Consider the following 25,458-nt stretch of genomic DNA (forward strand, 5'->3'; position numbering starts at 1 on the left):
ATAGAATTCCCTGTTTCAGTACATTAGTGATATCCCCATCTGTGTCAGAACAACAACATGCAGAGCACCACAAGTGTATTTAAAACATTTCAGATGTGGTATTGAAATAGTCTAGCACACAAATATGTACTACAACACCCAGTAACATGGTGAATTATACCAATCACTGCCAATGTTTATTTGTCAAAGGGTATAGAGTAGTATTTGTGTGTTTAGAAGACAAAGGCATAATGAATAAACAATATCATTTCCTGAACTGGATTTGGAATTATTACTGGAGCTACAGCTCATGAAAATTGGAACAGGGCTTGAAATGCTTCCTGCAGGCCAAGTCTCATTTCCATGCCTCATCCAAAAGGCCCAGTGTGTCCCTTAAACCAGTGCTACCTCCTCAGAAACACATCCTATACATCTGCTGCACTACAAGCAATACTTCTTTTCATGGGTTACAATGACCCAAAAAGCCCTTCATTTCAGTTCTGCCCAATCAGGGAATGGTGCAGTGAACAGTCAGCTGCACACACAGCTACAAAGAGATTTACTTTCAGATTTCCAGAAAACGTTGTGGTTCTGGTTTCCTTTTTCATTTAAGGCTGCCTTCACTGGGAGAACACTGAAAAAGAAAGCTGAGCAAGAAGGAGTCTGTGTGCTGGCAGTAGCTCAGGAGGGACAAGCTGCCTGCACCCTGAGGAGCAGCATCCCTGCAGGAGCCCAGCGTGCTGCTCTGGGAGCAGGGAGCAAAGCAGGGAGCAGCAGGGAGAGAGTTGGTCTCGCCCTGCTGAAATCAGTGCAGATAGGAAACAAAGGATGGAGTGGCACAGGGGTGCCGTGGTCATGCTCTGGCAGGAACAATGCAGGTAACAGGAACTAAGCCAAAGGAATGACCCAAGCCGTGCCCCAGCTTTGTGTCAATACCCCCCATATATGCTCATTACTAAAATCAAGGTCCACTTCAATGGGAAATTATGTCAGACATAACTTCACCTTCTCCTGCCACTCACTGAAAACAATATAAATACAGCTTTAGTGGTAAGGGAGGTGGGAGGAGACTCCATCTCGGTATCCTGGCACTGTCAGAGGGCTCTAGCTAGCTCCTCCCCACAGGGACACCTACTGGGTCAGACTCCAGCACTCGGCTGTACCAGGTAAGCACCTCGGGAAATTCGGAAAGCCAGCCTGTGCTTGTGATCATACTCTTAGTGCTACACTGGCATCTCCCATCTGGCTGTGCTTGTGGCTGGCTGTATGGTTCACATTCGTGGGCTCACACACACCTCTGCACACAGGGGACTCACCACAGGCTGGGCTGGGCTGGGAGGAACTCCAAAGGTCAGCTCTTTCCAGTGCCACACCACCTCTGCATGTCTGCTGCGGAACTGCCCACGGCTCAGAAGCTAAACCCAGCTGTCCCAGTCCCTCTGATATTTGAGGAACAGCTGGGATGCCAGGGGGGTGATTTTCTGCCAAATTTAATGCAAAAATATAGTGGGTTTACTCTTAACATGCCGCTTCAACTGGGAGTGTACGAAATAGTTCCCACTGTTTGCTTTGGGAATCATAGTGACACAATTAACCAGCATTTAAATCATTGAATCAGGATTTGATGTGAAACTATTTTCATGTGGCATTAGATACCTGAGAGTTTATCAGCTTTATCACAGAACATTGGGCTACAAAATCATTATCTTAAATGAGCAAGTAAGTTACCATTTAGTAAAATCAAAGTATATGACATGGATACAATGTTTTGCTTGCGTTTTCTCACTACTTTAACAGGTTACACTGATGTTTTGTAGGAAAGCAAAATTAAGTTGCAAAATATTAGACAAATTTACATCATAGGTAAGTTCATTTAAGATTAATCAACATCCAGAAAGATACATCATGCATGAGCACACATTCCCTTTACAGACACATATGAGCAAAACCAAATCAGTACACAAGTGCATTTCCTTGCAGCATTTTTTAAAACATAGGGCTGAGCGCTGAACAGTGATCCAGAGCACAATTTACTCTCAACACAGAGGGATTAGAAAAGTTTCTCCACTACTGAAATACTTGTACAGACCCCAGAGGGGCTGCTCAGAGGATATTCCACAGGAGTGCTCTGCCAGGGACACGTATTTGACCATGCTCCCCAGCAAGATATGTGGGGGTGAAATAACAGAATATTGTTGAATAGCTTCTACTGAGGAAATAAAAGGAAATAAAATACCCAACGCCTCCACATAAAGTAAGACCTCTCCCTTTTTTTTTTTTTTTCCCCCAGGAGCCACTAAAAACATTCCACACGTTACATGATTAGCCAATTCCACTAACAAACTTCCCAGGTACCAAGAGCAGTTCTTCATCCCCCACCCATTATTTACTCCGTCCCCAACTCCTGTTTCACTGGCCAGTTTCTGAGCGAGGAACTGCAAGGCAGGAAAGAAACGTGAGGAAGAACAGGCAACAGAAACGGGGACGGAGAAAACTTAAAGTAAGTTTGACACTGGACAAAGCAAAGGCAGCGCTGAAACCCTCACATCAGGAAGCCAGCCGGGCAGGAGGCCAAATCTGCCCAACTTCCCCACACCAGGAGCGGCTCCGCGGCCTCAGGGAAATCCAGCCCCTCTTCATGGCTCTCCCGACCCCATCCTGGGAAAGCCGCCGCATCCCGTGCTGCCCCTGTGCTGTCCCTGTCCCCGTGCTGTCCCTATCCTTGTCCCTGTCCCTGTCCCCGTCCCCGTGCAGTCCCGGTCCTGTCCCCGTCCCGGTCCCGTCCCGGCGCTCCCGGAGCACCGGCAGCGCTGCGGGCAGCCCCGGGCGCGGCGCGGGGCCCTGCGAGAGCGGCGCCGCAGCGCCGTGAGGGCTGAGGGCAGCGCCGCCCCTTCCGGCGGCGGCCATGGCCCTGCAGGGGGCGCTGCGCCGGCTGGCGGCGGCCTGGGCGGGGCGGTGAGTGCGGGCCGGGACACGCATAGAGATAGGGACCGGGACCGGGATCGGGACAAGGACCGGGATCGGGATCGGAACAAGGACTGGGTCCGGGATGGGATCAGGATGAGGGCAGGGCTCGGGAGCGGGGCGGGGTGCCGGGTGCCGGGCCCGCGGCAGGCAGGAGCGGGGCGCGGTGCCGCGGGTGTCCCCCGCGGGTGTCCCCCGCGGGTGTCTGTCCCCCGCGGGTGTCTGTCCCCCGCGGGTGTGCCGCTGCCGTTCCCGTGTAACGGCCCCGCCGGGCGCTCGCAGCCGCCGCCATCCCGCCGCTCCCCTGACCTGCAGCACAGGGGTGGCTGCAGGTGGTGCAGCTCAGGTCAGCTCTCATGGAGAAGTCAGTGAAATACAAAACAGGGCAACGTGGCGATTCTTTGAAAGCTCGAAGATCTGACTGTCATTTCTTTTTAGTTCTAGAATGGGGAACAGCCAGACCGCTTCTGTAGGATTGTCTAATGCTGCTGTGAATCAAATACAGGTAGCATTATTTATGTTGCTTTTGCTGATTTTCAGCATTTATAAAAACCTGTTACTTCAAACCTTTTTTATTTACACAAAGAATTACTGTAAATAGTTCTGCCTGTTGAACCTGTTCCTATGTTCATTGTGGTTATCAAGCCATGCTGGTAGTTTTGTTTATCCACAGCCCTGGAACCTGGTCTTCCTAGGCTGCACCCATTTTGTGGTTTTTTTTAGACCTCTACTCAAATTCAGTGCTGCTGTTGACATCGGGGCATAGAACCTTGTAAAATTACTGATATCAAGTAAAGTTAAATATTTTAGAAGTTGTGGGGTTTTTTTATAAATTTACTGATAGCTAATTATAGTCTGAAATCCCCTTGAATTTACAGTAAAGTGATAAGGATGTGTCTTCCACCCACTGCTTCTGGTCACTATGCTTGCCACTGGCACATCCCAAGTGCCTTACAGGGAGAGAAAACTGTCCTAAACAATTTAGAGGGACAAAAGGAGTTGGGCAGACTGCAGAGCAGAGTTGTGCCACACACTCCACCATCCCTGTGCTCAGTTTGGAGCCAGATGCAAGTCCAACCTGCCTTCAGAGGTGTCAGATTTTCCTGTGTTTGCTACTGATAACAACAGCTTTTTAACTTCTGTATTACTTTCCTGACTGTTCAATAGTGTTCTAAGTGCATTGGCTTGAAGTTTGCTACTTTTAACTTTCTTTTGAGCACACAGGATATTATTTCACACAACTGTGTGGTGATTTTCTCTAAAACAACATGCCCATACTGCAAAATGGCAAAAGACCTCTTTGAGGGTTTGGAAGTGAGTTACACAGCTATGGAACTGGATGAAAATACAAATGGAAGGCAGTTCCAAGATGTTCTGGAACAGATGACTGGTAGCAGAACAGTGAGTATATTCTCTTATACTTAACAAGTAACAGCTTGGGCTACACACATCACTCTTGGGTTATATCCATAGCAAGTCCTCAATTGATTTGAGACAGATAAATTTGGGATATAAGCTCCTAAATTAAATACTGCATGAGGTCTCTTCTTCTAGAACCCCTCTGGCTATCCCTCAGAGCTGATATTTGCCATACTGCTACTGAAATAATTGAAGTATCAAAGCCATTTTTCATTTGTATATTTAGACCATTGTGTTTAACACCTTTATTTTATTTTACATAGTGTTACTTGACTCAATTATTGGAATTTATTACAATCACCCACACAGTGACTTCATCCTACTTTTGAGGGGCAGATGTAGTTTCCCATATCTGTAAATATTGTGAACAAGTATGGGTTGTACACTAATATTATACACACATCTAGATGAACACAAGAATTGTGTGGAGTCCACATGGGCTTGCTTGAATATTTACCTTTTCTCCAAGAAGTAACTAATGCGACTTTTGTTTTCTTGATAGGTCCCAAGAGTGTTTATTAATGGGACTTGTGTTGGAGGTGCAACAGATACTCAAAAGCTTCATGAGGAAGGCAAACTGCTTCCTTTAATTCACCAGTGTAAAATGAAAGCAAATTACTGAGCAACCATCTCTAGCTTAGCTTTCTCTTCCTTTGTATGAACAGAATTTCAGATGAAATCAGAAGATCACAGACACAGCATGAGCTGCACTCGACCTCAAACCATGGCTTTCTGAATTACAGATCACTCTGACAGACTTTATGGACTTGCTGGATTACTTGGTGTCCTTGCCTCAGCTTTCCCACCACCCTGATGCTCATTAGCAAACACTATGTAACCCTGGGGGCTCTCAGTGAGACAGTGATGTCATTTCATGGTGCTTACATCCTGTTCCAGGGAAGCCCAGGGTCTGCAAAAACAATCCTGTGGGTTTTGCTGCACATTATTTTGCTTTCTAGCTTTGCCTCAATAAATTGTCAGTTTTATTTAATGGCATCTTTAAATATAATTCTTCTCTGTCAAACTGAAATGTAAAGCAAACCCAGTTTATAGATTGTTGTCTGTATGTCTGCCTCTCCTGTATTCCAGTGCCTGATCACCCAGCTCCCAAATTGTGCGTCTAGTGGAACAGAAAAGGGAATAAAGATTCTGGCAGCTTTAGAGAGTGACAGTTTCATCTTTTCTCTGCACTGTGAGGTATCAGTCTGCACTGCCACTCAGGGATGTCCTTCCAGTAGGGCCAGGCAGCTCGGGCACTCGATGCAGCTGCAGACTGTGCTACACCCGATCCAACAACAGCATCGAACATAAGAGCAAGTGAAGCAGGTCTAATATGCATAGAGTTTATTCAGTACTTAAATTCTACAGTCAGAATGCATTTTACTAGCCATTTTAACTTTCAGTTAAATGTCTAAAAGAAATGACTAAAATTCCATAATTTCAGTACAATGTACATCCAAAGCCAGACCAGGCAATGCCAAGACTCTTGGTTATTTCAAGGAAGTTCGTATGCAACTAGAAAATTATATCCCATTCTTCAGTTAAAGGGACCATTACACAACTAAAGGTGCACATATTAGAATAAGAACATTAGTCAATTAATTTTTTACTCATTTTTTGTGAATTAAGACTCCTGTTATTTCCATTGCTTTCAGCACTGCATGTACCTAAACTACTTTTTCCCTTCAAGGGAAAAAAACACTAATCTTTAATTCCAGCTAACTAGGACGGCAAGAGTAGCATTTAAACTTGACAGCTTCATTTTTGTGATGCAGGTTTGAACTAAGCTTAAACTGCATCATTTGTAGAAATTCTTTAGTATACAGTTGCCTGCATTGTGTATCTTTAATATGTAATCAGCTAATTCAACACACTGACCTTGATTAATTTCAATTATTGCAGTTTACTGTGTGGACACAGTCATCAAGGTAAACACACAGATGTGCATCTCTGAATTTACACCTAAGAAAGCAATTTATTTTGCACATACAGTCATATAAGAATACCAAGTATTCTCTTTTCTTGTGTAGAAATCTTTAGCCAACAATGTTGTTACCAGAAGCTTAACAATAATTTTGTCCCCAAAACTGAAAAACCCATCATGTACAAATAATAACAATAGTATGCAAAGGAATTTTTCAAAGACCTTTTCATTTTGTTCCCTGTTTAGAGGCTTGTTTTTTTTAACCAGTAGTCTAAAATAACCCTTTGAGTTGCAAGTTCTGGAAATCCCAGGGCATTGTCACTTAAGGCAAATTCTCTTGCAGCCTTAGAAACAAGCTGTGTGCCTGCAGATGCAAGTGAGTGCCCCATCATGAAACAGAATCTAGCTTAAGGCACCCAAAGGGTTAATTATGTTTCTTTTTAACCATATTAAGGCTCCTCATCCAAACAGTTTTTTCATTGTGTACAATTTCATAGAAAGTAGCAGCAAGACAGTGCCTTTGTTACTGGATGGCACAAAGCCATGTTATGCTTACGTTAATTAAACACGATATGGCAGTTTAAATGTGGTTCTAATCTACAGGAAAAAAACCCCACCAAAATTAGGAACCTCAAGAATGTGGTTCTAATCTAGAGGAAAAAAAACCCACCAAAATTAGGAACCTCAAGAACAGTCATTACAATTTTTCTTTTTTTTTTTCTTTTTTTTTTTTTTTCTCGCCAGCATTGTCTCCAGGACAAAGCGGTTTATCTTAAAAATATGCTTGTCCTGGGATCTAGGGATCTAGTATTGGAATTTATCCACTAGAAGATCTGGATACCTGCTCATCCATCTTAAATCCCAGGCTTCTAAGAAGCAGAAGAAGCTGGAAATAAACATCGAATTATTTAATGAAGCACATGGAGCTGTGAATGTGCCCACGTGTTGCTTTTTAAATACGGATTTTTAAAGAGTAGAACTGCACTTGTACAGGAGAATGAAAAGACATTTTATTTGTAACTAGTTGTGCTTAACTCTTAAGCTGGTAACATTAGGAAAGCAGCTACTTATATTCATTATTTGTTAATGAAGCATTTGTAAAAGTTCTCAACATACCACATACATATGCAAATATATATATATTTTTTTAACTTAAATCAGAATGCAGAAATACCTAAAAAGAAACCACGCTTTGCAGTATCAGAATCCTAAATCCAGATATGTAAGCACACATATTTAAAGACACCATAGTTTCTGCTGAAATTAGCTTATCTTTTATGATTTCCCTCAGGGCAGCGTATCCATAAAACACTGTCCTGGTCAGTGTTTTTACCTTTTCCCCGGAACTCTTGCTCAGTACACTCCACTGTCATGGTAAGATGAAATCTCCACCATTCCAGCAAGAAAGTCATTAGAACAGCTGCTTACAGCAGCATGTCTGTGCATTGCAAACCACTGCAGACAGCAAAATAAACCTAGAAACTGGTGGAATTTCACAGAAACTAAATAAAAATACTAAAAGCACAAGAAAGACAAATGATTCTTTACTTAGGTTTAGTTCTATAGGCTATTCTTTGAAGACTTTCTCTAGTCAATATTGCAAAGAAGCTGCCTTTTTATTCATAGTATTAATTTAAATGTTTTCCTAATTCTGCATGACAGCAGCTTGATACTGTTTGAAATAATGAAAAGTTTCCAATCACTGAACTAATTTTAGAAAGAAGCTTTACATTTGAAAAGCCAGTTGTAATTGTTACTTTTTTCAAATAAAGCCATTCACAGGCAGATGTTGGCTTTTTGTCATAAATAAAGTATACTTTTGTAACTGATTTTTACACAAAGTTTTACAAAAAATTTGACAGATACAACAAATTAGATGTTTTGTAAGAGATTTATATAATTAAAGAACAGAAAAAATATTCATTATTAGAAACATTAAATACTATGCCATCAGTTCTGGTGCAGGGAGCTAAGTCAGCACACTCAGTGACAGCAAGAAGGCAGAAGAACAGAGGCAAAAAAGAAAAAAACCAGAAAGGAATAGATGAGAGCTTGTGGAAAAAGATTCAAGTATAGGCCTGAGGTGACAAGATGAAAATGGAGAAAAAACCCCAACACTAACAGAGTAAAGGGGACAGCAAAAGAAGAAGAAACAAAACAAATGGAACCAAAACTAAAGCTTCTGTTATTGGTGCCTGTGATCTCAGGACAGGGTTAAGCAGTATTTGCAATTCAGACAAATATTTTCATAGTGTTTTTACACTCAGAGCCATAATTAAAATACATTTCCAAACTGCTGGTGTGTTTTTAAGCCAAGAATATGTATTTTGTTCAATAGCCTTTTAAAGCCATATCCGTTTGTGGGCATCAGGTAACATCAGCAATGTGAAAGACCAACAGAAACCCCCTGAAGACTCATGTTTGACAAACAGGTTTAACAGTGGTTTTAAGCAGCAAGGTATTCTAGTGCCAGTTATTAGCAGCCCTCACACACTGGGCATTTAGACTGGCCCTGCTGACCTCAGAGCTACACCTACCTTTAGACTTCTCTTCTTTGAAACACAGAGGACTGCAATCTAATTCTACAAGCACCTCGAACTCTCCTAATCCTTTGCTCCAGGTCTAAAACTCCTGTCAGGAAATTCTATTTATTTGCAAAATTATTATTGTCATTATTAAATTTATTACACAATGCTGATGTGCTCACTGCAGTATTTTTAAAACCCCAAGAGCCTCCTGCCCTCTCCACATCGTGTCCCTTCCATGAAAAAACCTGACCCTGGATGTTCATTCCTTACAGGAGAATGTTTCACTTCTGCTGTGCTTCCAACCATGACATGTTCTTCTTCTTTCTTAAAGCTAAAGTGCCTGAACATTACAGTGTTCAACACAATAGTCTAATGTTCCACAATTGTCAAGGGGGTCACAGAGGAATGGCAGTCAAACTGAAACCAGTTAACTGTTAGGTATCAGGAAACCTGCATTTGCCTGGTCTACAGTTCCACTCTGCATTTAGACCTTTTTTTCATTCAGCATTTTGAGTAAAATTAACTAGCTTTAAACTTGTCCCTGCTCAATGTTTACTGATAAACTACAGTGCACAGTTATAGCCCCTTTTCTGCTTTTCCAGTCAGTGTTCCTCCAATGCAAGACCACTACTAATTTAAAAGTCTCCTTTTGGTGAAAGTGTAGATTGTTTATCGTACACTGAACTGAAGCTTAAGCTTAGCAATTCTGTCTTAGCTCACTTTTTAAATTCTTTTTCAAGCATTATTGCCTCTTTACATGTCTAGAGTTGTTTTGGAAATTACCAGTCTAATAATTAGACTAGAAACAGGCCAAATGCATGTTATGGCAAGTGAGTTGTGCTGTCCCCTAAAATTCAGTGTATGGGCAGGTAAAAAGATCCATTCTCTGGACAAGAAATACACAGCATCATTCTTCCATGCACCTTACTAGAAGAGAATGGCAACAAAGGTTCACATACTACAAAATTTCAGCTGTCAGCATTTACTTCAGTTTCCTCTCTCTGTGCAAATCTTGAAGGAGGAGCAGATGGCAACATGGTCCCATCAGTGCTGGTTTTACATCACATAAACCACTGACAAGGTTTTTAGTCCAGAGACACTATAAATGCTTAGGAGCACATTCTGTACCCCAGCAGGGATGACTACCTTTTATCATTGATCACAGCTATCCAGTGTCAACAGACACAGGGATCTACAATTTCTATCTCTCCTACTGAAAAGTTCATCTTTACCTCCACACTCTAGTTCAAGGAATTGCATTTTAAACTGGACTGCTTCCAAAGATGCAACACCACTATAACCATGCATTCAATCTGTTAGTAACTACTCTAATTTTTATTTGCAATAAATTTACTTGAAAGTTACTTGAACACCTGTTTTAAGTTTTCATTTTATATTTAGTCCAAAATATTTCCTATTACTTCACAAATACTACTGCAAATAAGAAAAAGCACTTGCAAAAGATACTCATCTATCAGTTATTTCTGACATCTCTATCTTACAAGGACACACCCAATCAGATGTTTGACTATCGTGTCATTTAAAATGCATTTCTACCAAACCCAACCCCAAAACATCAGTGCATTTACTTGAAATAATTATTAACATGTACTGAGCAAATGAGTTTACTCCCCATATTAATGGTGTTTTGTTTAGAAGCTAATAATGATAAACATTTTTTCACAAGAAATGGCTGGTTTTCTTTTTGCAAACCCCAAAGTGCTATGTCTTAGCTGTTGTAGGAACACTTGGTTTGTTCTAGAACTCACCTGAGGAGCTGGTGGCAGTCCTGTGTCTCCAAGCATTCTGTCAGAGCTGTTCTGTGAGAGCAGTGATAATTCAGGAGTGACTGAATTCATGTTGGCTGAAAGGCAACACTCTACCCAGCAGTTCCTTTAGCCCTGCTTTATGTCAGGAAAGGCTTCCCTCACTGGATTGATTATGCATTAAGGGAGAGCATTAAGTAAGTAGCAGAATACCTTCAGTAATTTTTAACATCCTATTTTAGCACCAAAAGAGATATCCTGGCTACAGAATGCAAGCTTTGAATTTATAATCAATAGGAATGAGGCATAATGAAAAGTGTTACAAGTACCAAAAGTATAGTAGCAACTTCAATTTTATATTTAAAAGCTTGGGTTTTAGGCAGAAAAATATGGTCTTATGTGTAATTTACCACTATGGGTAAACATGATATTTTTATAAATCATAATTTTCAAATTAAATCAAATTTGCTGTTTTAAACAGTCTGCATTAGCATAAAAGAGGATGAAATACGTATGCTTTAGAGGAAGTCATAAAAACATCAATAAAAAGCCTTGCAAATCTTGTAAGACTGATCTACTAAAGAGATCTTTTAACTTCCCCCTATACATACATATAGAAAACACAGCATTAAATACATATACACACAAATTGCTATTAATTTCTGTTCCAAAGTGGTAGAATACTCACTGGCTTTCTCCTTGTCACACTCTTAATATCAGACTAAAACCAAAAAATTAAAAATAAAGAATCCAGTTTCACTCACTTCCTAAACAAGGTTTTGTGAACATGAAGGAGGCAACTGTACAGTTCATAAAAGTTTTTAAGAATTGGTCACTATAAACTGGAGGTAGTTTTGAAATACGTTAGCTTGAATTAATTTATTAAATCAGAAGTAACACTAATCTACAAAAAGATTTTAAGAAATGAAATACTCTCCTGTTAGGAAGATTGTTTCTGAGTCATTGAATACATTCTTTTGGAAAAAAAAAAAAAAAAAAAGTAGCTTTTTGTTTCTGGTTGTTCCCACTCAGCTTTGCTGAGTAGGTCAAGACACATGCACTTGTTAATCTTGCTCACTGAAGGTGTGCTGATGCTTCTTGAAGTTGTGACAAGAACTGAATGCAACGTCCCAGTCATTTCCAAGGTCTTTTTCTACTAAAAACAGGTTTTAGAACTTGTTGTAAAGCATCTTTAATTCTAAACTAGTGCTTCTGAAACCGTATTGTGCAGAAATTGCCCCTCCATTTATCTAAAGAGATATTTCCTCCTGAAAACCCGGATGATAATCCAGAGAGAAAAAGATCAGCATGAGCTCTTGCACTTTCAGTTTTAGCAGTATAAAATGTCCCTGGGTAACTTTTACACTGTATCACAGTCACATGGTCTCAATACATACCAGAAAAAACTTCTCCTGAAGATTTTAACCATAGCCATGGAAACCACTGAACATTACTAACACTTAAAATACAAAGATTTAAAAAAGCCCAAAGAAAAGTCCCTCTCAATGAAGTAAATTGCCATTATTAAAAATACTAAGCCCATTTGTTTCCAGCTCCATTCTAAAAGTAATTCATGAATTTATTCTTGCAAATAAGCATTCCACAGCAATGGGGGAAATTAAAAATCTCTCCATATTTATAGTCTACTATAAATGAAATTAAATTATATACTATGTAACCCTGTAACCACTTTTAGCAAACTTCTCACTGTTATTCGAAATTGTGTGCAACAGGAAAAATAAAAAAAGAGATTCCTCATCTGCTTTGCTTGTTTTCCCTTCACAAAAATTTAGTAAGAATCACAAAATCATGAGGGTTGGAAAAGAGCTCTTAAGATTGAGTCCAACCATCAACCCAACACTGCCAGGTCCACCACTGAGCCATGTCCCTAAGCACCAGATCCATGTGGTTTTGGAACACTTCCAGGGATACTGACTCCACCACCTCCCTGGGCAGCCTGTTCCAACTCTTGGCTGCAAACAGGATTTAAGGTTCAGCCTCACCAGTGCCAAGTAAAGAGGAACAACCCCTTCCCTGCTCCTGCTGCCACTCTTTCTGATTCAAGCCACGATGCCCTTAGCCTTCTTGCCCAGCTGGGCACAGCTGGTTCTTGTTCACACACTCTTGACAAGCATCCCCAGCTCCTTTTCCACTGGGCAGCTTTCCAGCCACTCTGCCCCAGCCTGGAGCATCATATGGGATTGTTGTAACCCAAAGGCAGGACCCAGCATTGGCCTCAGTCCATGGATCCAGCCTGTCCAGATCCCTCTGCAGAGCCTTCCTGTCCTCCAGCAGATCAACTCTTTGGCTCAACCTGGTGTCCTCTGCAAACTGACTGAGGGTGCCCTCGATCCCCTTGTCCAAATCAGCCATAAAGATGCTGAACAGGACTGGCCCCAACAGCGAGCCCTGCAGAGCACCACTGGTGAGCAGCCAGCAGCAGGATGTGGCTCAGTCACCACCACTCTCTGTGCCCAGCTGTCCAGCCAGTTGTTTAGCCAGCAAACAGTACACCTGTCCAAGCCACAGGCTCCTATCTTCTCCAGGAGAATGCTGTGAGAAACAGCGTCCAAAGGCTTTGCTGAAGCCAAGGTAGACCACATGCACAGCCTCTACCTCATCCACTTAGGAGGCTGCCATTCACAGTGGAAGATCAGGCAGGTCAGGCAGAACCTGCCTTTCATAAAGCCATGCTGGCTAGACCTGGTCCCTGGCTGTCCTGCATGTGCTGTGTGACCCAGATGATCTGTTCCATAGCCTTGCGTGGCACCGAGGTCAGGCTGACAGGTCTGTGGCTTTCTGGATCCTCCTTCCGGCCCTTCTGCTCAATGGGTGCCCGACTGGCCAACCTCCAGTCACCCTGAGACCTCCCTGGCTAGCCAGGATTGATGATAAATGGTGGAGAGCAGCTTGGGTGGATTCCATCTGACCCCAGGGACCTTTGAACACTTAAGTGGAATGGTAGGTCACTCTTTGCTCCTGAATTACAGGGACCTCATTTTGTTCCTTGTCTCAGTCTTCCACAGGATAACTGGTCTGACTATTAAAGACTGAGGCAAAGAAGGCATCAAGTACCTCAGCCTTTTTCCCATCCCACCCATTCCTTTGTGGCAATGCTTCCCCTCACATGCAATAAAGGATAGAGGTTCTCTCCTCGGCTCTCCTTCTGTTGCTGATGTATTTATAAAAACACTTTTTGTTATCTATTTTGGCAGTGGCCAAATTAATTTATAGCTGGGGATTCACTTTCCTAACCTTCCTGCATAACCTAACAACATCCTTGTAGTCCTCAAGAGCATCCTGCCCCTTCTTCCAAAGGTCTTTTTTCCTTGAGTTCCAGTGACAGTTCAACCAGGCTGATCTTCTTCCCCACTGGCTCATCTTTTAGCACATGGGGACAGCCTGTTCCTCCATCTTTAAGATCCTTAAAGAATGCCCAGCCTTCCTGGACACCTTTTCATTCAGGATTGTTGGAAATATTTTTTTTTTCAGCCCTAAAAGGCCAAGGTCTGGCCTCTGGGGCTCCTCAGCTTCCTCTACACCCTCTTCAATGACTCCAAAGTGGTGCTCAGGGCTCTAGAGGTGATCCTGGTGCTGCTGGTCTCTGGGGGACAGGAAGCTGGCCATCCTGCAGTACAACCCTGCTCCTGTGGCTGATCAAGGCAGCATGTCCTTAGCAGGTGCTGGGTCTGCTGCTGCAGCAGAGGTACTTGCAGCACTAGAACTCCAAAGTTTATGAGGAGCTGGATAATACTGTGTCCCTCTTCACTCAGCCTGCTGAGAAGCTGGATGTGGCCAAGCTGGTGTCTGGGCTGACTCCAGCACTGGTGGAGAACAAGAACAGGGTCCAGCATGCTGATACAAAGTATTTGCTGCAGTGGTGCCTTCCTCAGGCCCAGGCAAAACCACCCTTCTCCTCAAGGGAGTGGATGCTGTGGAGGACAACGGGGATGGGGTGATTCATGTGGTGCAGGCCAGGCTAGCCAGGATGACTTTGGTGAAGCTCGGGGACCAAGGGTTTGTAAAGTACACTGTGGTCCTGCCATCATCCCATCATAACAGGGGGTCCTGTCTACCCCCTGGGACAGATCCAGAGCGGCTGTTGCTGGCCCACAGGACTCGGAGTACAGTTCCTGTGCTTCTCACACAAGGGATGATGCTCTTTGCAGCTCACACAGAGCGCAGGCTGGTCAGGGAATGAAGTCCACCTTGAGTTTTGAGTGCGTGTATAGGAAGAAACCAACTGCCTTGGGAAAAGGAGTGTGCTGGATACAAGGAAGGTGGCTGAGGAGTGGAGATGCCTTTCTGAAGGAGCAGGGCTGCCAGCTGTGCTGCAGAACTCTGAAAGGCGATGTGACTGCGCTGTCAGCCATTACAGGAGTGTCCAAAATCACAGTGTGTTGCTGCATGGTGCCACGTCCCAGGGTGACAGCAGTGACATGTGGCTGCCACCTCCAATGGCAGGGGGATCACTGGCTACTGACAGACAGCAGAGATGCAAGTGCTGAGTTGCTCTGAACCTGTTAGATTTGCATGAGACTGAAGTTCAGTTCAACCTTACAATACCTTAATGAGAAGCTCTAGTCAGAGATGCTTGAAGTGCCACCACCTCCCCTAACATTCTGATATGTATACAATATGCCATTAGCTAATAAAGTATATTTGGCTGGGAGTTCCCAGGGTGAAATCTGTTGCCAGCAATGGACCCACTGGGAAGAGCAGATGCCTAAAACACTTAAATCAAATCCAGAGTGAAGTTTCGAAGGACATCCAAAGCTCCTGTATCGAAGCCACAGATATCCAACATGCCTCTGTCATCCGGGTCCGCAATCGTAAAACCATGGGAGGTCATTCCACAAACAGCCAGCTTAGCAGGAATACCCATTTTCTAGAGGAAGGAGAACAAAAAATGTCAGAAAACACATCTAAAATAAAATGTGTGCACATATGCAGTAACTTAAATATGCCAGAGGGCCAAATCTCGCTTGCATAAGCCACTGTCTGAAGAGCTGTACTGACAGAAACAAGGGATGCCAGAATCAGAACTGCAGGATGTCTGTCAATACTGGAATGGCAGCTAACCTCAACTAAGGAAACCAAATTAAAGACTTTTGGTATTCATTTCAACTGGGTGGAAACCATGTAATGATTGAAGTCCATACACCCATGCCTGACAAATATGTTTTTGGTAGTTTAAAAAAATAGCTTCTTTAAACCATAAAGGATTGTTTGCTGAATAAATAAGGGTTTCCAATAGCAATGTGCTTGGAGAAGGTATTTTTCTCTGTTCTAATGTAAAATTATGAAGCTGTACAGCTTAGAGCAATTCCTTTGAAACACAATGGGCTTTCTTCACAAGGTACTGTCACCTCATCCTCGACACTGGTCTTCATTACTTCATTGAAACTTTTTGACATTTACTGCAGACACCAAAGTTGAAATTAGTTCTGAGAGTCAAACATCATTCTGTCACAACTGTAAAAACTTACACCATTAAATATGTATAGGATATAGCAAGTCATGCAATCCTTGAGTAACAAAATTTCATGAACAGCAAGCAGGGCAGGCTAATTACAAATCCTTTAGCAATTCCACGGTTTTAAATATGCACAATTAGTGCAATATGTGCACTAGTTCTGCCTAATTGCAGGACTGATAAGTTTTAAACAATATATAATTATTTACTGACAAGAGCCATAACCAGTCCAACCTCTAGAAGATTTTTAGAGCTCATACTTAGTTTGTACAACATTTATTAATCATAAAGAGTCAGAAGCATAGTTACCTCTCTGTACTCTCTAAGGGCCATTGCAGGAGGAGTATTCCCAGCAAAGGTCTCATTATCAGTAAATACAATGAAGATATCAGCAGCTGTCTGAGTTTTTTGAGCCCATATCATTGGAAGGGAACAATCAGTGGTACCCACTGGAATCTTATTGAGGAAAAAAAAAATATATACATGGAACACATTAATACAGAAATTACCAAACCATGGAAAAATTACTTTTGATGTAAGCTTCATGTCTTACAATGTGCTACTACACAAAGAGGTGTTTTTGTTAAACTTGTTAATTTATCTCAGTTTTTATAGGTTTTTTTTTGTTTGAGTTTTTGAAAATATTCTTTTCAAGTTAAGTCATTGTGACCTAGCACTGACATTTTAAATTGTAATGTTTAATATCCAGCAAATGAAATTTTCTGGGCTTTCTCTAAATAAAATGCACCCAAAAAAATCCAATCCTGTACTAGGGCTATACAGATTAAACAAGGTAGTAGCATTGATTACAAAGAAAATACAGTGTAACTGCTGAGATTTTTTTTCTTTTTTACATACTTCATACATTTTCACTAAAACTTGAGGTAAGGTCATGTCAGCCGTCACTGGACATGGGACCATTTCATGTGAAAAGGCAACAATTTGGGAATCCTTCTCAGTCCGTGCTACAGCCTGAAAAAGAATGAGACAAAAATAATTCAGTTACATTACACTGAACCTTTAATGTTTGAACTGAGCCGTTCCCTACTACACAGCATGACAAATGCTTTTGTATTTAAATCATTGTGCCTGCTCATAAACAGCAATGGTTCACTCTACACTTCAAATATTCTGTAGTATTACTGCAAATAAACACTGCAAAAACAGCTGAACAACTGTTCTAATCACTGTAACTAAAGATACTTCCATTTTTCTTCCCTCCCGTCTGACTTAAAACCTTGACCATTTTTAAGGGCCAACAAAATTTCAACTCCTCTGCAATAAAACAATACAACATAAGAAGCTTTAGAATACCAACTGAGGGGAAAGCAATTGTGAATAAAGGCTACAACTCAGACATAAGAATTACCCAAATATTTCTTCATCTAATCTCTATTTTTCTACGAATGCTTCTTAAAAAATTAAAATGTGTAGGATAAAGTTATAGTTTTTACTTATAGTAAGCCATTTTATTATGGCTAAGTGAAAAACCTGCCCTGACCACTTTGATTTACAACAGAAATCAGCTTCTTCACACTGATGTTTCTGAATATGGTTGCTAGTAGCTTTCAGCAATGAGGCACAAGGTCACAACTTCTGTATCCAAAAAATATTATATTTAAGTTTCTTCTTGATTTCTAACCAGCTTTAGAGCACCTTTCTATCAAAAAAGCAATTCAAGCTGAAAACAGTTATAAACACAAGAAATTGAAAACCTCACCATGCACATTATTGCTGCAACTGTGCTGGCATTGAGCACACTGCCCAAAACCTTTTGTGTCATTGATGCACTAACATCAACTGCAATCACAATGCGTTTTCCTGTTGGTTCCACTGTCTGAAAGAATAAAAGACAAAAATATAATATGTACACATAATTTATATATTAATTTCTTCTTCCACTTTCACTCCTAAAGTGGGCATTTTTTCCTCTTTCTGGGTAACAGCAGAACAGTGCTGTTGCCAAAGTTTCAGAATTGCTACCCACCCCAGAAACTGTTCTTGATAAGCTTTCAGAAAACACAGAATTCTTAAAAAGCTTAACAAATTGGAGAACTATTATTACCTTGAAAGCTTTGTAAAATGAGGCATCTAAAGCTTCTAAAATGTCTTCATCAGGACGCCACCAAAGCTTCCCTCTGTTTCCATGTCCAGCTTTATAGGTTTCTAATGCAACCAAAATATGGAAGGGATGTATTCTACCCTACAGGCAGAAATAAAAAATAAGGATATGAAAATTTCATCTCCTTAAAAAAAGTAACAAACTAAATGTGAAAATGAGTTCCTACTACTTAAAAACCTCAGGTTTAGCATATGGTTACTTTAAATTTGTTAGATATAAAGAGTTCATGCAGCCTTTACACAGCTGTTGGATGAACTGATACTTGTGGGTTACTGATAATGGACCTCACTCCCACTCAAGAATCCTCTAATTAACACCAAATGGATGCCATCACCAGAATTCTGGTAAAATTTTGCAACTCTATGATTGTCCAGTGCTATTTTCCATCACAGGCTTACAGTAAAAGAAAGTCCCAGCCCAGTTGAAGAGAAAGGACTTGACAAGGAAAAGAACCAACTTAAACTAGTTTTGTACAAGATATACTAACACTGGACAAGAAACTATTTTTGGAACATAGCATTCATTTTTCTCATGCTATAAATCACACCAAACTTTTTTTTTGCATTCCATATATAAACTTAACTTATATAACCTTATCAACATTTTGTTATCTTTATCCAAAAGGGGTGTTTCAGTCCTTAGTCACTGCTAGCATCAAAACTCAGTAAATCTGAATGCCTGTGTATTGTCTATTGTCTGTCAAGGTATTGCACTATGGTCTTTGCTCTTCCTTCTCCAGGAAGGAACCAGAGAAAAGGAATTGCAGTAGGATGGGGAAAAAAGGACTTTTGTTGTTGTGCCCAATTCAGCTCTGGTGCTGAAGAATTCAAGTGTCCGGATTTTCATCTTCCCAGCTCACAAAACTGCTGCTCAAGAAACGTGTCCTCTCTACCTTTGACTAAATCCCTGAAAATTTTATTCTCTTTTTGGGGAACCCTCTTTTCCCTCTTTCTTTTCTCCCACTTTAATGGGCAATAAAGCAATCAGAAAAGAGGAAAGTCTCCCTTCCAAACCACAAACTATTCTTGCTTTTCCCCTCAGCTGCTATGATGTTTTCTTAACTCACTAAAAAATTACAAGACTCATAAGAAATTGATAAACCCAACTAGCAAAGCTTGCTACAGCCCTCATTTAAGAAAAGATCCAATAGCTACCAATACACTTATTTTATCAAAATGTTTCAGAAAGAAGGAGGGGAATCAAATGAAAAATTGTAAACAGAAGTTTTAAAATAAAGTCGCATTAAGCTGCAGTTTTTAAAGAGAATAAACCAAACATCAAAAAATAAAATCCACAAAGGCTGGCACTGATTATAAAGTTCTTACCTTTTTTAGCAGTTTCTCATTTCTCAGTTTTTCACATATTATTGCCACTTCTGAACCTCGTGGTTCAAGCACTGAATTTGCTGCCAGCTTTCCCAAATTTCTCAACAAAACAGAAATAGGCATCTCTTTGAGTAATGCCTTCCAAACCTATGATGAAAGAGAAGAGAAACACAGCAAGATGAGATTCTCAAAGTACAAGAACTGCACATTGAATAAGTGTATTTTAAAATACACGTACAAATTATATTAAGATCTTAATCATTTTAACTATTTGGGTAAACAACTTGAAAAACAGCATAAAGACAATTTTAAAGAAATCTAGACTTAATGAATAGCATTACTCTACGGGGAATTCATACTTCTATGGAGAATTTAAGAAGTTTACCTACCTCTTTAGATTTCAGATGGTTTGTCAGGAGATGCTCTCTAACTAGACCATATTCCTCTATCAAATGAATAACTTCCAATTCATCTTTTGTGCGTTTTACTTTCTCCACAGCCTCCAGATACTTCAAGAGTTTTTCAGTCTCAGCAGAAACTGCTTTCTCTTTATAGGCTTCTTGGACATCTTTCCACCCCTTGGTAATATACTTAGTGACTATAGCAATTCCTGATGAAAAAGAAAACCATTTCTCAAGCAGGATTACCATCTGTATACTGGCATTTATCATTCTAGCATGCTAATGAATTTGCAGGTTTCATTCTTAGATCTGCCAAACACCTACTGAAAAGGTCAGCCATACACAGAGCAGTACTTTTAATTACTGTATTCATCTCCTTAGAAGTAAGGAGCTTCATGTATTTGCTACATTGTCCCGAGATGCTGTGGATGCCCCATCCCTGGAAGTGTTCAAGGCCAGGCTGGATGGAGCTCTGAGCAGCCTAGGCTAGTGGGAGGTGTCTCTGCCCACAGCAGCGGGGCTGGAACTGGATCATCTTTATGGTCCCTCCCAACCCAAACCATTCTATTATTTGAAGATTTGAAGTCAACAGATCTTCCCACATAAAAAAGTGTTATTGTATCATTTGTAAGCAAATAGGAACAAAATGAGGGAGTTGTGTTATTTTATCTTCTCTCGGCATATGGAAGAAAAGAAGGAACAAACCCTGTTTACCTTGAAGATAAACAGGTCTGGTTTTGATATGATCACCCACATTTTTAAGATGCAATTTAGAGGATATCCTCACTAAGAATTAATCTACAATGGCACTTGGGTTTCCAAAATACTTCCACAGTAAATATAAAAGGTTTAAAAGACAGTATTTTCAGGTAAATAAAAATTTATTACCTTCACTGGCAGGTTTTAGGTGGGACAACCTCAGAAGATCTTTATGAGACCAACCACTTCTTTGCTTATATTTTGTAACTGCTAAAGCAAGAGCCATGCCATTCTTTCCATTGTACCAATCTGCAACAGCTTTCCTCAGAGCACGGCCCCACATGCCACATTTCATGCCCTCCTTCAGATCTTTTTTAAACTGGATGAAAGTAAAGAGATGGGTTGGTATGCAACACACCTCGGGGACAGCTTTAAACGCCGCTTGTTTTGTTTTGGCATCAGAACACTGCGAGCAAACTGCGAGAGCAAAGAGGAGGGGCTCCTGTTTTGCCGCTCTGCCCTCTTGACTAAATGCTTTTATTTCTTCAACAACTTCGCAGCCTCTGCCCTCTTCAATCAGTCTTAGCAAAGCTTCTGCGTTCTCAAAGCCCAGCTTCTGCTCCTTGACGTGGTAAGCGCCGCCCTCGGAGCCGAAGCACAGGAAGTGCTGCAGCCGGGTGCTGTCGGTGAGCTGCCAGCCCGCAGCGCTGGCACAGCCGGGCTCGCTCGGGGGCTGCGCTCGGCTCTCCTCTGCCTCCATCCTTCACACTGCCACGGCTCTGCTGCAACAACAAGACGTTTTACTGACAACAACTAAACACATGTTGTCTATGAGCTTGTAATCTTAAGTTTTCCTTCATAAATTGAATCACAGCGTACTCCAAGTGTGTGACAATACACATCATTTAGAGGAAAAGAAGAAGCAAAAAACTCTCTGAGCTATAAGAGCGACTAACTTATTTCTTTAATAACGACTCCGAAATTACTTAACCCCAATAAATGGTGCACAAAAACCACAGTGGTGTTATAGGCTTTTGGCACTAATATATTACATCACTTTCTTAGGTAGATTTTTATACTGCAGTCTAAAAGGCTCAAAATTCAGATCTTGCCCTGCTCTATTTTGCTTAAGAATTGCTAATACCGACCAGCTGAAGAAAAACGAGGCTAAAATGAACAAATAAGACATGGAAAAACTGTTTAGTTGGAAGACTTTGTGAGAGTTTATATATGGTACGTTTCAGTGAGGCTTAGACAACAGCTTTTTAACAACTGAGCAGCTCAAGAACATATTATCTTTGCCACAGGCTCAAATAATCTGCTACTCCAAGAGAGATCCAAGAAAACAGGGACATTACAGATTCTGTACTGCTTTACATTTGAAGGCAAGAAGCAAAAATCAGCACAAAATTTCACAATCATTAAGGTCTTTCTATTTATACAGTCTTGAGCTGCAAGAGAGCTGTAATATTTGTAGGGCAACACCACTGCTCTTACTTGGAGAACATTCAGCACAGCAAAGTTCAAGCCATGATATTTAAAATGAAGCAAATGCAGGTGAAATTAAATTAGGAGGGTAAGGGTAAGAAAATTCCTCATCACCACTGCCTCCAAAACATTATAGCAAAATAATAAATTTAGTTTCACAATAATAAATTCAGTTTTCGCCAAACAATACAATTACACTAAATAGCACTAAGAGCTCCTACTGAAAACAAAAAATGAAGCACCAATAATCCATTCCATCAAACTGCATAGAAATCTTAAAATTCAGGGACTAAAGTCTGAGCCCACATAAATTACATTTCAAAGATTTTTCATTTTAAAGAATTGCAGAGATCTACTTTTGACTTATTTTGCTTGTTCAAATAGTGAAGACAAATAAAAGCCATTTTGCTCCATTTACCAGGATAAGCTAGCACAAACAAATCTCACTAATGTAGACAGAGAGTTTCCCCCCGTCCCAGTTTTGGTAAGTAATACTGATTTACAAACAACTTCCTTACTTCTTTGACAGAAAATTTCCCTCTTTCTGCAAGCAACTAGAAATGCACCTTTCCTCTGATTCTGCATATCTGCACTAATCTGCCCCCAAAATTAAACAGTAATCATCAGTGCTCCCATTACATTCTACAAACTCACAAAATCATAAAAATAGAAGCCATATGCTGACACCTTGTTTAAGAAAGCAGGTTTCATTGAAAATTAACTAAGAAATATCTTTCATTCTATTATTTAGAGCATCAATGCCCAGCTAAAATTATATATTCTAACCATGTTTCCCGCCAAACCTATTTAAATACACATCATGGTTGAACTGACTTTTCCCCTCGCATCTCAATCATGTAAATACACAAGGGTGGCATTCTCCATGCATGAACACCAGATCAGGACTTTTTCATGTCTAAATACATTTTATCTCAATTTAGTTCAATTAGCTTATATCATTACACAGTCAATAATGTTTCATAATAAACACAGAAAACCCAAACAAAAAATCCTGAATTCACAGTAAGCATCCATTTAGTTATCAGAAAAAAAAAAAAGGTACATAAAAGATACTGAAAAACACCATTATCTTGAAAGAAAAATAAGAATGGGAAGCATAAAGGATCACCCATGGACAAGACCTCCATGTATATAGGATACTCAGAATGATTTCTTGCTGTAGCTTTCATAGGGGGAAAACTGTAGAGGATATTTGTAGAGGGAAAACTCTTATAGATATCAATAATGGATAATTTTTATGTTCACTTTTGTATGGATCAGGCTATTCATGGACTCGCAACACTGGAAAGAAGCATATACCTGCATCCATATGCTTCTGATACAAACCCATAATGGAAAAGATAGATGCAAATAGTTTTTCTGACGCTTAGCTCCTTAATTTGCTTTCTTAGGAATATGCTGCAAGCTACAAACCTGTAGAATCTGTTCTGTTACAATTTCCGACAACTGTCTAACACAAACTTTAAATTCTTAAAAATAAACCTGTATTTTAAAAATTACTTTTGAAATCAACAATAGCTTATGCAAACCACCAATCTCATTACTAAACAGTCACAGGAAAAGCATCAGATTTACATTTCACTGGCAGCTACTGCAAAAGCCCTTATTCACAGTTGAGCTGCTCAAGTTATTGCTATTCCCTCCCTTGGACCCATCCCTGTCCTCTGTCCAGACCTCAAGCTTATTTTTTTTATTTAACACTTGCAAACAGAGACATTCTTCACCCTAACAGGTGGATAAATGCAAATGCTCACTTAATATATGCTGTACTATAAGCCTACTCTTCACCTGCTGAGCTGCAGCTGGGAACTTGAACTTACAACACCTGTGGAGGATTTATCAACAATATCCTGGCTCCACAAGCACTTTCAATTTCTGAACTAGGGGAATGCAAACAGCAATTCTTAGATGCCCCAGACCAGGAGTTTTATAACAAAAATTGCTAAACTGAACTCCATGGCTGTTCACTATTATTAATGAAAGAGAAAAGTCACAACTATATAAATTTATAAGTAAGATAAGACTTTGACTGCTCTGAAACAATCCATAAACCAGTTACACGTCTACTAATAAGTCAGTATTTTTATGTTGATGTACCACAGCATTTAAGTTGACATTTGTTTATTTTGATGACTTTTCCAACTTGCCCTAGCTTTCCTAAGAAATAAAATGTCTGACAAATTCCATGGATGGATGAAAAAAAACCACATAAAGTATAAAGCTTTAACAGAACTACAGATTCTAATTTAAGTTCTTAAGATTAACTGCTATGCTAACAACTAATCAAACTTCGTAGTGAAATCTTATGGAATTAATCTTTCAAAAGGTCAGAGCTTTTATGACATAAAAAAGCATTAATGTTAAAGACAACATTTCAAGTTGCCTTTTAATACTTCAAAACCATATATATACTTAAATCTACGGGGAACTGCATTCCACTTCTCTGTCCTCTATGTTCTGTATAAGCATTAACCTGAAGACTATAAGGAATGTTTTGTAGTTAATTGAGCAGAGGAGATCACAACCATCACATTGAGCTACGGTTGTAACAAAACACGCTTGTGCTACAGCTCTGACAACATAGCTCTCATACTTCAGGAAATAAGCACCTCTGTGTCAGCGGGGATGCCAGGAGAACACTTCCCAAACCAGCAATGGAGTGGTGGAGGACAGCAGCACAGCAGATATCCCATTATACGAACCACATACCAGCCTACGCACTTCTACTGCAGAATTTGCCAGAGCCTGTCTGCCTAAAAAAACCTGACTGACTGAGGGGGCACAGGCAGCTTAGCCGACGTAGCACAGAATCAGGGGATAGAAGCACCTAAAGCGGATACCCGAAGAGCTGCGATCGCAGCTGTCAGTCTCCATAAAGACGATGGACACGCGTGACGGGGAAGACGCGCAACGCCGCAGATCCGCCCGGGCCCGCCCCGCGGGCCCCTCACGGCCCGGTGCCCCCCGGAGCTGCTCCCCGGAGCTGCTCCCCCGACCTCCCCGCATTCCCCCGCATCCCCGGGGCCGGCCCGGGCTCCCCGCTCCCGCGGCGGCCCGGGAAGCGCCACTTGCCTGCGAGGCCGCGGCCCGGGCGGGGCCGGGCGATGCCGCACCCCGGGGCCGCGGGGCGACGGGCGGCGGAGGCACCGGGGGCACCGAGCGGCGGCCGGGCCGCTGCGGGCGCGCGGGGGGCGGGCAGGGCCGTCCCGCTCCGGCCGCCGCAGATCCGCGTCTCCCGCTCCGGCCCCGCCCGCCGCGCCCCGCCGGCACCGCCGGGACCCGGATGGGGCCGCGCCCCCCGCGCGGTGCCCGGATGGAACCATGGCCGGGGCCAGCCCCGCTCCCC

At 41.4% G+C, this 25,458-nt stretch overlaps 2 protein-coding genes across 6 annotated transcripts; one reads left to right on the forward strand and one right to left on the reverse strand.

Annotated features, from left to right (window-relative positions):
• The first annotated feature begins 2,335 nt into the window (after positions 1-2,335).
• On the forward strand, positions 2,336-5,523 carry GLRX2 (glutaredoxin 2). Of its 3 annotated transcripts, none has more exons than XM_085586028.1 (4): positions 2,336-2,479; positions 3,382-3,448; positions 4,168-4,344; positions 4,865-5,523. In XM_085586028.1, exons 2-4 carry the CDS (start codon positions 3,389-3,391, stop codon positions 4,982-4,984), a joined length of 357 nt encoding a protein of 118 aa, XP_085442154.1. In that variant the 5' UTR covers positions 2,336-2,479; positions 3,382-3,388; the 3' UTR covers positions 4,985-5,523. The 3 variants fall into 3 exon arrangements, with proteins under 3 accessions (XP_085442154.1, XP_085442152.1, XP_085442153.1); XM_085586026.1 differs by lacking the exon at positions 2,336-2,479 and adding an exon at positions 2,869-2,934; XM_085586027.1 differs by lacking the exon at positions 2,336-2,479 and adding an exon at positions 2,887-3,021.
• Positions 5,524-5,684: 161 nt separating this feature from the next.
• On the reverse strand, positions 5,685-25,330 carry RO60 (Ro60, Y RNA binding protein). Of its 3 annotated transcripts, none has more exons than XM_085585987.1 (9): positions 25,185-25,330; positions 20,793-21,385; positions 19,893-20,113; positions 19,504-19,650; positions 18,122-18,259; positions 17,777-17,893; positions 16,915-17,028; positions 16,366-16,512; positions 5,685-15,468 (listed from the first exon to the last, which is right to left on the reverse strand). In XM_085585987.1, the coding sequence occupies exons 2-9, from the start codon at positions 21,361-21,363 to the stop codon at positions 15,316-15,318; spliced, it is 1,608 nt and encodes a 535-aa protein (XP_085442113.1). In that variant the 5' UTR covers positions 21,364-21,385; positions 25,185-25,330; the 3' UTR covers positions 5,685-15,315. The 3 variants fall into 3 exon arrangements, with proteins under 3 accessions (XP_085442113.1, XP_085442114.1, XP_021380762.3); XM_085585988.1 differs by having other exon boundaries at positions 20,793-21,382; positions 25,185-25,309; XM_021525087.4 differs by lacking the exon at positions 25,185-25,330 and having other exon boundaries at positions 20,793-25,084.
• Positions 25,331-25,458: the final 128 nt, after the last annotated feature.

This window comes from Lonchura striata, chromosome 8 (genome assembly GCF_050655825.1).
Source record: "Lonchura striata isolate lonStrDom1 chromosome 8, ASM5065582v1, whole genome shotgun sequence".
NCBI lineage: Eukaryota > Metazoa > Chordata > Aves > Passeriformes > Estrildidae > Lonchura > Lonchura striata.

Excerpts from the sequence above, each read along its gene's own strand:
- RO60 (XM_085585987.1), bottom strand. The coding sequence starts at position 21,363 with ATGGAGGCAGAGGAGAGCCGAGCGCAGCCCCCGAGCGAGCCCGGCTGT. Across the intron at positions 19,651-19,892 it reads ACCATCTGAAATCTAAAGAG|GTTTGGAAGGCATTACTCAA; the intron begins GTAGGTAAACTT and ends CTTTCATCATAG. Across the intron at positions 16,513-16,914 it reads TTTTAGTGAAAATGTATGAA|ATTCCAGTGGGTACCACTGA; the intron begins GTATGTAAAAAA and ends TTCCTCAATAAG.
- GLRX2 (XM_085586026.1), top strand. The coding sequence starts at position 2,885 with ATGGCCCTGCAGGGGGCGCTGCGCCGGCTGGCGGCGGCCTGGGCGGGG. Across the intron at positions 2,935-3,381 it reads GCGGCGGCCTGGGCGGGGCG|TTCTAGAATGGGGAACAGCC; the intron begins GTGAGTGCGGGC and ends ATTTCTTTTTAG. Across the intron at positions 4,345-4,864 it reads AGATGACTGGTAGCAGAACA|GTCCCAAGAGTGTTTATTAA; the intron begins GTGAGTATATTC and ends TTTTCTTGATAG.